Here is an 11,447-nt window from a genome sequence, read left to right as displayed (position 1 = left end):
AAATGATAAACGACAAGTCAACATTTCATTTCTTTTGCCCGCGCAGCCTCTTTGCCATAAGTTGGCAATTACTTCCTCTGTAATTCAATGTCGGTTCATACATCTTTGAGGAAGAATGCACGCATACTGACAGGGAAGGTAAAGAAAAAATTATCAAAATTAAATTCATTAGTGGAGACCCCACAATACAAACACAATGTTCACCCTAACCCAAATAATGTTTACAATCTCAAGAGGCAATATTTACACCATAGGTACATTACAAGCAGCTTAATAACTATAGATTCTAAAAACGAAGCACGATTTACTAACAATAAATACACAAACCTTCGATCAGTCCTTAATTCTACCTAACATTCGACATTAACAAGCTGTGGCTGAATGGTTATCAAATTTCATTACAAAGGCAACTTTTACTGTACATCACATTGTTTTGTGTCTTTTATGAGGGAAGAGGTTTGTATTTAATCTATTGGTTAAATGGAAAGAAGAAATCTTAAGAATCCAGGCTGCCAATTCTAGATTAAAATTTTAAAGGTATATGTCCAAATAATTGGTTTAAAAATGCTATGGGCTAATGATAAGTTATGAAAAATGATCTTCACAAATCATTTGTTTCTAACAATTGCTAGCCTTTGGTGCCAGGTAAATGCCACTATGCAAAACTTCCCTGTCTTAAACTTCTTTGATATCAAATAATTTATTAAAACAATTTATTAAAAATATTTTTTACTATTTTCTTTGTGAACCAGCAAATCTCAACATTGAAGAGATTACTTTCACTACACTACACACTTTTTTACAGAAATAGTAGTCACTGTCGTTTTCAAAGATAAAACATATCACGAAAATTGAAGATGTTGTATTTCTTTTCAAAGTTCCTAAAGAATATTGTATAAAGTTTATCTCTGATTATACATTTACTGGAAAAAGGAAAGGGAAGATTGATTTTGAAACTAGGTCATTTTGAATTGGTTTCAGGAGATAAAAGATGTCTGATACAAAGAAGGTAAAACTATCTTATCAAATGTTGAGCTTTGAAGGACTTTGTTCTTTGGATAACCTGATGGTATCACAGTAACAGTGAAATGATTAATAAATTATATTGCATATGCTACCAGCACAGCAAAAAGCTGGGATCTTGACTATTTGCAAGCCTAATTCTTGGTCTTTGACAGAATCAACACATTTGACTGTTAAAACAATCCAAAAATTTTGCATTTCAATAAAATCAATTAATGTAAATATTGGAAATTTATACAATTTTTAAGAAAATTTTATCGTTTTGTAAGAGGTAACTATTCAGTTAGTAAATATGCATAGCAAGCGATTAGCATATCAAGAAATTAAAAATTTAATACAACAGAGATGCTACATCACATTTGAATTCAACAATCTCTAAATTATGACTCTTATTGTTTAATTACAGGGATGAAAAGAATATACAACATACAAAGGTATCAATAATTAAATAGAATGCACAAGACAAGCATTACCAAGAATAAATACATATATATACACAACAAGTGTACAGAGGAAGAAGCAAAACAATTAGCTCTACAGGTTGAATAGGGCAAACAATGAACTACAGCATTGCAGAAAATGAGCAGTGAAATACAATCAAGTTGCTTCTGTAGCTTGAGCTAATTTGTGAGCTATTTTAGATTCTGCTGGAGCATTTTTCACAAGGATAACACGGTTGTGGGCTTTGAGTCTTTTGAACAGATGAAAGTATACCTTGCACTGAACATACATGAACACAAGGCCACCTGCAAAACCAATAGCAACCACAACAAGTTTTGTCCAGAATGGCCACTTGAGTTGCTCATTGTTGATCTCATCAGCTGTTCTTTCAATAAGCACCCACAGAGACCATACAATGCAGGTGATTGCAATGATATGGAAGGAAACTGAGCACAACACTTTGCGCCTTTCACCTTGGGTCATCTCAAGAGCTTGCCACTGTAAATGAATGGCATTTTATAAATATTCCTTCATATTTAGGTTTGCAGTTCAATGCAAGACGATGTTACTAGATGATGTTACAATTATAACTTTTAACTTTCTCTCTTAGGACTTTATCATACAATTAGCTTTTCTGCTTATAGATTTGACGGCATCTTGCTAAAAGTAGCACTTTGGATTTACAGTGGGGTACATGGGTTCAAAATATATTTTTAGGGGAATTCTAAGATAGGTCTTGCCATACAATACAAGGATATTTATCATCTTGCTTGCAAGAAAGAAAGCATATGTACCTTGTTGATTGGCTTCATTTCGGCATCAATGTGAAACTCAAATTTGCAAAGCTCACATGATCTGGTATCAATTGCTTTAATCCACTTCTGTAAACAAGCTTGATGTACATACATTAGTGAGCCTGAACAAACACACGGAGAAATTAGAGGATCATCCTTTTCTGCTTCACAATGACAGATGCGGCATATTTCATTGGAGGAAGATGTTGATGACAAAGAAGAGGCACACCTCACCACTGTTTCCTGCTTCTTCAGTTCATTCTCCTGAGAATAGCAGAGAGAATCTGTCAAAAGTAACCACTGAAAGAGGAGTTTCATAACACTGGAGACAGCTTTTCAAAATTACGAGAATAATGGAGGCAGATTTAGTATTCATAAGAAAAAGAGCAATTAGAGGATGAATAATAACATGGAAGAGGAGCGAGAAGGAGGGTAACAAGAAAAGAAAGAGAAAGTGATAGGATTCACTAGTTCTTAGAAGAAAAAACGATATTCAGCAACTGAAAATATTTTTTCGAGAATGTTGTTCACTTGTTATCTGGAAAAATACAGGCTTATGGGCAATGAAGACTTTCCCCTTCCAAATTTTATTATTACAAAGTTTTACACAGTTGTTAGGAAGTAATAAACCAATGGCAACATTAACTAAAGAGAAAACAGGAAAGCAAAAACAAAGCTCTAACAAGGCAAGTTAAATAGACAAGCTAAACAATCAAAACAAAAGGCAGGTCTGAATTCTGAGCTGTTTACAAAATTAGTAGCTAAAATTAGAGTGGAGGCTTATTTGGGAGGCTTATATGGGGGGGGGGGGAGTCTAATTCAAAGATTTACTGTTGTAAACCAGAGGGAGAGTATTTGCTGATAAAACATGATAAAATTTAACCATTCCACTTGAGGAAAGAATGAAGTTATTTGCCATGTTTCCCAAGCATTTTCTTCCAGTTTCCTTTGCCTTTCCGGAAAAAATTGATAGTGAAGTATCCACCACAGCGTTCAGATTATCTGGGTCATTAAAATACAGACAAAATAGCAGTCCTGAAGAGTTGACCAGATGAGGACCAAAACTACACCAGATGGCCACAAACAAAATTTGTATTTTGTGTTTGTAGCTCAACATAGAACTGGATAGAGAACAATGCAATTCAGAGATTGCAATGAAACATAATATAGAATTTATGAATTATATCGTAGATTTTAAAAAAACTATCTTGGTCTGAGGCAGGCTATCATCAAGAAGACCATGCCCACTGACATGCAGGGGCATCTTTGGTGTGCACATGCCATATTCTGCAAACAGGGTTGGGTTGAATGTCCATGCAAATTGATGGCAAATTTCTTTTGGATAAGAACATAACTTTTCTTTAGAAATGTTGGCAAACAGAATAAACTGTCAAAACAATTATTTGCCATTTTAGGAGATTTCAAACAAACTAATAATCAAATTGATAGTTTTGAAACATTTCTTAAAAAAAAGATTAATCTTTTGAAAAAACCATTACCAAAAAAATTACAAGACAATATCATAAAATAAAAGAATTGCAAGCTTATTTTTCCAAGTTTTTCTAATTTAGCTGTTCATTCCTTTCGAATGTTTTTTTATTACATTGAACAAAGAAAGACAGGCCTTATACAAAAAAATGGTGTTTGCTCAATTTTGTTGTGCGCTGGTTTCGATGATATAAAGCCCGAAATCTAGCCCTGCCATCTAAACCAATAAAAACTACAATAAGAAAACAACATAAATAAGAAAAACTTATTGAACGGCAATCGTCAGTTTTTCATGTAAATGGCACTTCACAAATGACAAAAACTAAAGATGCAGAAATGACTGTCTCTTCATGTCTACTGAAATTCAAAGTTCTTTTACGTGAAGTTCTTCAAAGAGTTGATTTCAATTTTCGGTTGAAGGATTCTCGGAAATCAAAAAACACGGAAAAAACAATACCTGCTCAACTTCTCTGATAGTAACAGTGTGAGTTTCTAGTAAACCTGTTATAGGAGAAACAACAATTTGGTGAACTGGCATTACTCCGGCGTTCACGCTTGGCTTGCTGTCAGGCTGTTGAGTTGACATGAAGCACGTAGATTTCCTCTATGGGTGAAGTATTTTTCGATCTCTCGCGGAAATGAAAAGATTGAAGTGCTTGAAACTTTGCCCCTAAATGTGAGAGCGCACCATTTCCCATCCAGATGTCTAGGAAAGGCCTACATTTCTTGCTTCATCGTGATGCGAAAAGTATCTTTTCCTCGTGAAATGCTTGCTACTAATGAAAGAAAATTATTTAAAATCAGTAATCTTGTTTCACGATTGTCATTTCCGCTTGTAATAGAGGAAAGGCGGGATACTTTCCGTTCAATACCACAACAATCTCCCGACAATTCTTGGCAACTTTCAAGAACTGCTAACCGGATAAGCGCAATGCATCATGGATTTGTAAACAATACTTAACTTAAACACAATAGCGCACATCCACCAGCAGATAAAAGGGGCTGGCTGCCAAAAGTCTGAGGCACAGAGTTGGGAAAGGTCATTTTTACGCTTGAAAAACAAGCAACCTGTAAAGCTCCAACTTTGGCTGAAACTTAACTGTCAGTGTAGGTGCCTCAAAGCTGTCAACAGGGACGTAAATTGACGGGTTTTTTTGGGGGGAGGGGGTTTCAGGGTACAAAATTTCAGACTGGCAATAAACTTCCAATTACAGAACCTTAGCATTATAAAGTTTGGTCTAATCCTTTCTGGATTGAGAGATTTCTCAGGATTTTGCGTTGTGTAATATTATCATCTGGCATAAATAAGATTCGGAATAGCGACTTAGGTTTCCCATTACTCTCTAATTTTCTGACTTCTTCGAAGAAATTCAAAGATTGGGGGATGTAGTAACACCCCATATACCCCCGGTATTTACATGACTGGCTGTCAGTTTTTTATTTTAAGCCCCCTTCTCGTGCATGATTTTGAGCCAACTGCATTAAAGATATCGGCACAACCACCAGAAGTCAGGCTTTCCGTAAGGAGGATGAAATAATGAAATTAGATAGTATTAAAACGAAAAAAATGAAACATTAGGTTTAAAGTGCTTTGAAAACCTTGACTATGAACCCAACAAGGAGTCACGAGTATGTGAAGGGATTTGTCCTATAGAAAAAAGCATAGACCTACAAGCTAACACGGTCATTAATGAATTCTTTTTTCTTTAGCTTCATTTTTAATCGGATATATTCTGAAGCCAATAAAAGCACAAGAGATGTTGGTCATTTCTATTTTAAATACAACACAAGCATTAACAATACTTTTGAATTGAAACCAGTAAAAAATTCAAGTTAAATTTTCCACAATCTAGTTGAGAATGCCTTGACCCGAATATTTTACAATAGAGTCAAAGAAAATAGATGGGAATCTTCATTGAAATTTTCTAGTTTGACATCAAATAACATTTTATCGATTTTGCCGTGATATTTAGGAATTGGATTTTTTCTATGACAATTGAAAGAAGTACTTAAGCAATTCCTGTTGATACTAAGACTTCACGAAATTTCATTGCAATCGTAAAATTTATTGCAATCATAAAATATCATTGTTTATAAATCATGTTTTTAGAACCATTAGCGCCATAAGTCTGCCCGCATAACTATGGCCTTCGCGACTAAGGCGTGTGACACGGTGAATCATTCAAAGCAAATTAATCGTCATGTTAGATTCAGCCTTTCAAGAAAGAAGAAACATTTTGGGTTATTCTTGGCAATGTCGATGTTGAGTCAAATTTAGCAATGTCCTTTCCTTGGTAATCAAAGAAAAAAACTGATTTACAAAGTAAGTTCACCACCCAGGGCCAGCGAAACGTATTGAAAGTGAACTAATGGTGACCTTTGGGTCAGGTGTCGTGTCTCGACCTAATTCCTAAGTCAAGCTGTTGCTTATTGTACAACTTGGACAGTGGCTGAAAAAATTTCTTTGATCAAATTCCCATTTTCACTTTTTTCTATATCTTTTATCGTAAAGATATCGCATGACTGACAAATTATGTCGTTTCAAAAATCGTGGTTTGTATGTTAGAATACTTTAAGAATATATTCAGGGACAAAGCTAAAAATTTCTTAAAAATATTGATGCTGGAAAAATTTATAGTCTTGTTATAAAAAAGTGTAATGTCTTGTTATAAAAAAGCATTTCATTCAGTTTGCAAAAGAATTGAGCTGTATTCATGGTCATAAGAAATGTTTGGAACTTCTAAACAAAAGGTTTTACATTTCAATTGGTCCCCTATCTATAGGCCTCATAAGCGTAGAAGACATAAGGGCTTGGAGAACTGCAACCACCCTCCCTTATAAGGCAAACTTTATCGCTCTTCAGACTCCATCCGTGCACTCAATGAAACAATGATAATCGGGCAGGATCTCTACTAAGCCCTCCTAAGCGTTTAGCATCCTCTACGCCCATGATAGACATGGAAATCACAATTTATATTTGTTGGTTTTCTTCAACAGCAGTATTTGCTTCATTCTTGGTCATCTTTGCAATCCAAAAAAGGAAGTCGAGTCTCTTTGTCATTACCCTGGGTACCAGACTCACTATATATGTCTGGTACCCAGGGTACTTTGTCATTTTAAGTTATTTATCAGCCACTGATCCATCTAATTTCTCTCACAAGGTCAGTAGTCGAAATGATGCAGTTCTTGCAGGTCGATTAATTGCATTTTCTTTAAATTAATAAAAACTTCGAATAAGAATTGCGTTGGCATAAACCTCCCACTCCGGAATCTTGGCGTTTTCCAATTAGATTTTCAAAGTCCTTGTTTACTCGCTTTTTTCTTTCACTTGACATCATTGCCGCCTTTGATCACATCAAATTACCGCAGAACATAAACTCAATGTCAAAACCTTTTCGTTGAATCAACAATGATTTATTGCAAATGTGAAAATTGGAGATCAAAAATAAAGACAATTTTTTATACATTAAAGAACTGAGCAAAAGTATAATTCATTTCACAAGTTAGTCAATGGAAAGTGAATGCTAAAACTGTATTTGGAATACATCCACTTCTTTTAGTTTTTGACAAAGTTTTCTTTCTAGTTTGCATCTAGTTATACACAGATAAAGATGCATTTGTAACTAAACGGTAGAATAACATACCAAGGTGGTCATTTTATATTAAATGGCGTTATTTCTAAAAAAGCAATGGCAGTGACTAATCAATACATACATCAATCGGCACGTCACAATCTATTGAATCCTGAAGTGATCATATCGTTGAAAAAAAAATGAGAGAAGCGGTCACGTTAGCACAGATTGAAAGAAAGGGCTACAAGGTAGTAGCGATTCAATTCAGCTTCCAGCAAAGAAACAAAAAATTGGGTCGCTAAAGTGCAGTCGTCCCGAAAGAAAGTAAATATTTTTTGCGACCTCGTCAGCTTTTCACACTTGCCATGAAGATCTTTAGCATGGAATTTTCAGGGCTTATTAAGCAAGAATCTGTAAAATCATTTGAGGTGAGGTGAAAGTTTCTTTACTTCAAATTGATACCACACCTAGCAGGGGTATATCTGCTTTAAAGTCTTCAAAAACACAGATTAGATAGAGCCAACGGGGCCTCCAAGAATCTATATTATCAATTCAATTTTGCCTTTTGCATGTAATCCTGAGCCATATGATAGCAGAAATTTTATGATATTTCATAATGCTGATTCTTTTAGCTACATCAGCGCAAATGAAATGCCTTTCAAATAAACCAATAATGCAAAATATCATTAAAAGGTTTTTCGTAGTCTCTAACGGAAAATGAGCTTCACTTCGTATATCATTCTTGAATCAATCTTGTTAAGCTAGTAACTTATAGACTTTCAGCGAAGCCTCGTTTACGAATCCACTGTTCATTGGCTTCTTTACTCTTGAAATAGCTGCGAAGAGCATGTTTGATATCTCACACTCGCACTGCTGTGATATCTTTACATTGTTTAAGATCTCCTTTTTAGTATTATGTTCCATAAATTCAACTTTTACTGAAAGATAAATGGCTTGTTTACATAGTGGTGTTCACGCTACTGTGTCACAAAACTGTGAGTGATTTTGTGATAAGGAATTTATACCAAATCATCAGATATTTTTATAATTCAAAACGTGTGATCTAGGAAGTGTTTAATTTTTGTCACCATAGAAATAACTCAACAAGCAGATACTTCAGCCTTTGCGCTATAAATATATTCTGCATATTAATATACTATGCACCAAATGACGTCACAGAAAATAGCAAAGATGACCAACTAATTCTGACAACTCTTCTTACTCATGGCCCTATTCCTTTGATACTAAAATGCTTTAAATAGTAAACTTCCGATGACATTCAATCTGACATAAGGCTACAACATCAATTATCGTTTTCCCTATCCAATTGAGAGGCAGTTGCCGAATTAGAGAACAAAAAACAAGGACAGGAATGTAGGAAAAATACACAGCCTTTTCGAAAGGAAACAAGCTTTAGGGGCAAGCCTTTGTTCAAGGGAGAAGCCAAATTTTTTTTGGAAGGGTACAGAAATGACTTTTGCCAAAAAAGGGTGGGTCTCGCTCTTTAAGAGTGCGGTCACAAGATAAATAATCTTATATACTGCTTTATTTCAAATTCATACTTTAGTGTCATACTTTAATAGTTTAACTTCTACTGAAATGTTAATATGTTACAATTATTGCAAAAAGGTTACAATTATATTACAGTATGAGAAAAAATTCTTCTTCTACCCGGCAAAAACTATTTATGTGTCAACGGACAAAATGTTGGGGGATACAGCACCCCCTCCCCGCCCCTTATGGCGACGCTCCTGTTTATATAAAAGAAATGGACATTATCCTATTGTTTAAACCAATGGACAATCACTGGGGCTAGAGGGGAGTTCCCCCCTCAGGTTAGCATGTTAAACGAGTCCCTGGAAAGGCATATGCTATACTAGGGATAGTGAATGTCGTGGTTTAGACCATTAGGAGTGAGTGGTTAAGTTTATGAATCCACAGAACCTTTCTATCTTCCAAGCGAGCTCTTTCAAGATCTCCATTTACCTCAAAATAATTATTGGTACAGTCATCTACATTTTTATGAAAATAGCCGATTTACATTTAACCCTTCCTCCACTTTTTTTAGACAGCCCCCCCCCCACTTTTCTCAACGCTCCGCGGCACCTGCTTGCAGTTAACACCATGAAATAATTTATAACACTTTACTTTTTTGAATAAAATTTCTTTGGTATCGCTGATGGGCTACATGCTTTTGGTATACGATTTTCGGAATGACTTTTTGGCATCGTGAAGAACCTTTTATGGTGTCATGGCTTACACTTAAATTTTGGGTTAATTTTTTCTCACTTTAAGGCTAGACTGTTTTTAATTTTTTTATTAAATCATTAGAGAACAAGTTAAAGAAATTTGACAATACTTCGTTTTACTGCAGAAAAGTACTAGTTTCGTAAAGAGTAAGTATTATTTCTTGGATAGCATTGGCAAAACGTTATACCCTGCCATGAAATATAAAACCTTTATAACAATGTTCTTACATATTTGCTTTTCAATCAAAGCACATCAGTCTAAGCTTGTTTCTAATTTGTTCTTAATGGTATATAAGTTTTGAGGCTCGTGTTCTTATAAAATTGTTCATATAAAAAAAGAGTGTATTTAGATAAAAAGTTGAAGGTACACATAGGTTGTAGCAGATGTGGTTATAGTTTTATGAGATCTTATGTTTTAAAAAAGGGATCCATTTGAGCATATACGCTTAGCTCTTAACGCTTAGATGTTTGCTAGACAATTTTGTAAGGATGTAGGGTGCCTGGAATGTTTGTGTAGAATCTCCCCAGACATTTATCTACAATGTAGATAATTTTTCTAACTTGTAGGCTTTGCAGACAAATTGGCTCATTCTATGTTGTTCACGAGGATATTTTAAGTGCACTAAATTTGAACTTCGAAAATCAGAAAATAACACTTTTAAATTCTTACGAACCTCAATTATAAGATGTCATACTGCTCACAGTAATGATGTATCTGGGTCGTAGATTTCATAATTTCAAATTTTCGGTCAAAAATTGGAAGTTTTGTCTGAGTAAATCGTTATTTAACTAAACTGCTGACAACTCACTCTTACGTAAGGTAAAGCAAGTTCGTAGCTGTTCACTTGGGAGATCATACCCCTCCAAAAATCATCAATATCAGTTAGTTTAAAAAAACTCTTGTTTTTCTATTGTACTCAAGTGATGGTGCCCCTCCAGTAACTGTTTTCTTAAATAGGTACATTGGTAAAGTCAATTCTGATTTCATTATCTTGAAGGTTTAGCCCTTAAATTTTTGTACGAAAGTGGGAAAAATCAAAGTCAAATAGTATTGTGCAAGTAGAGCTTGTACAAGGCCTTGATATCTTCAAAAAGTATTGATAGTAATTAGGAAAAATATTGATTAATCACATTTCCAAGTAATGATGAATCACATTAACTGAAGTTTGGAAGTGCAAAAATAGCAATGCGTTTATCATTCACTAGAAAATGACATCTACAAAAGACTGATAGGTGACGATGAATTGATAGCCAAGTGAATAAGAGAAGCAAAAAAGTAGTTTTTGTGCTCTTCAATCACTTCCAAGACAATTAGCAAAGGACTTTAGAGACAAGTATTGGGGGGGGGGGGGGGCTTCTGGATCTTGATTGGATTTCGGATTTCGGTCAGTGGCGGACAATAGAGGTTAATGTACAATTTTAATGCTTAAAGAATTACAAAGAATAGCTTTAATGCTCAAATAGTACGATGGTAGAATGGACCTGCTCTTTTGTAACGTAGCAAAACCCTTTTACAGAAGCTTGCAAGTTTTAAAAATTAAGATTAATTAACCATATTATTTTCAAAAGCCTTTTGAATTGCCAGAAACAATGGTTTCCATTCAAAAGCGGGAGATGTTCCTCTAAAACCAGACAAGATTTGAAAAAAGTAAGAGTACTTTAAGAATATATCCAGGCTCAAAATGAAAATTGCTTAAGAATATTGAAGCTAGAAAGCATTCATAGAATTCCTATGAAAAAGACTGTAATCATGTTGGTTTAATAAAGGGACATTCTGGTCGGTCTTGAGGGCCTATACACGGAAACCTATTGTATTAAGCACCTTTGTTTTTGTCTTTGTTACAATGGAAGCTTCATGAGACGTAATAAATGTGCATTTT

General features: G+C 34.7%; 1 protein-coding gene across 1 annotated transcript; it reads right to left on the bottom strand.

Annotated features, from left to right (window-relative positions):
* Positions 1 to 134: 134 nt before the first annotated feature.
* Positions 135 to 4,669, bottom strand: LOC135685941 (E3 ubiquitin-protein ligase MARCHF8). The gene is made up of 3 exons (XM_065202053.2): positions 4,204 to 4,669; positions 2,259 to 2,522; positions 135 to 1,962 (listed from the first exon to the last, which is right to left on the bottom strand). Exons 1-3 carry the CDS (start codon positions 4,330 to 4,332, stop codon positions 1,621 to 1,623), a joined length of 735 nt encoding a protein of 244 aa, XP_065058125.2. The 5' UTR covers positions 4,333 to 4,669; the 3' UTR covers positions 135 to 1,620.
* Between the last annotated feature and the right edge of the window lie 6,778 nt (positions 4,670 to 11,447).

This window comes from Rhopilema esculentum, chromosome 6 (genome assembly GCF_057945365.1).
Source record: "Rhopilema esculentum isolate cy_ngs chromosome 6, ASM5794536v1, whole genome shotgun sequence".
Taxonomy (NCBI): Eukaryota; Metazoa; Cnidaria; class Scyphozoa; order Rhizostomeae; family Rhizostomatidae; genus Rhopilema; species Rhopilema esculentum.
Note: the sequence above shows the minus strand (reverse complement) of the source record. Positions and strands in the feature narration are given on the sequence as shown.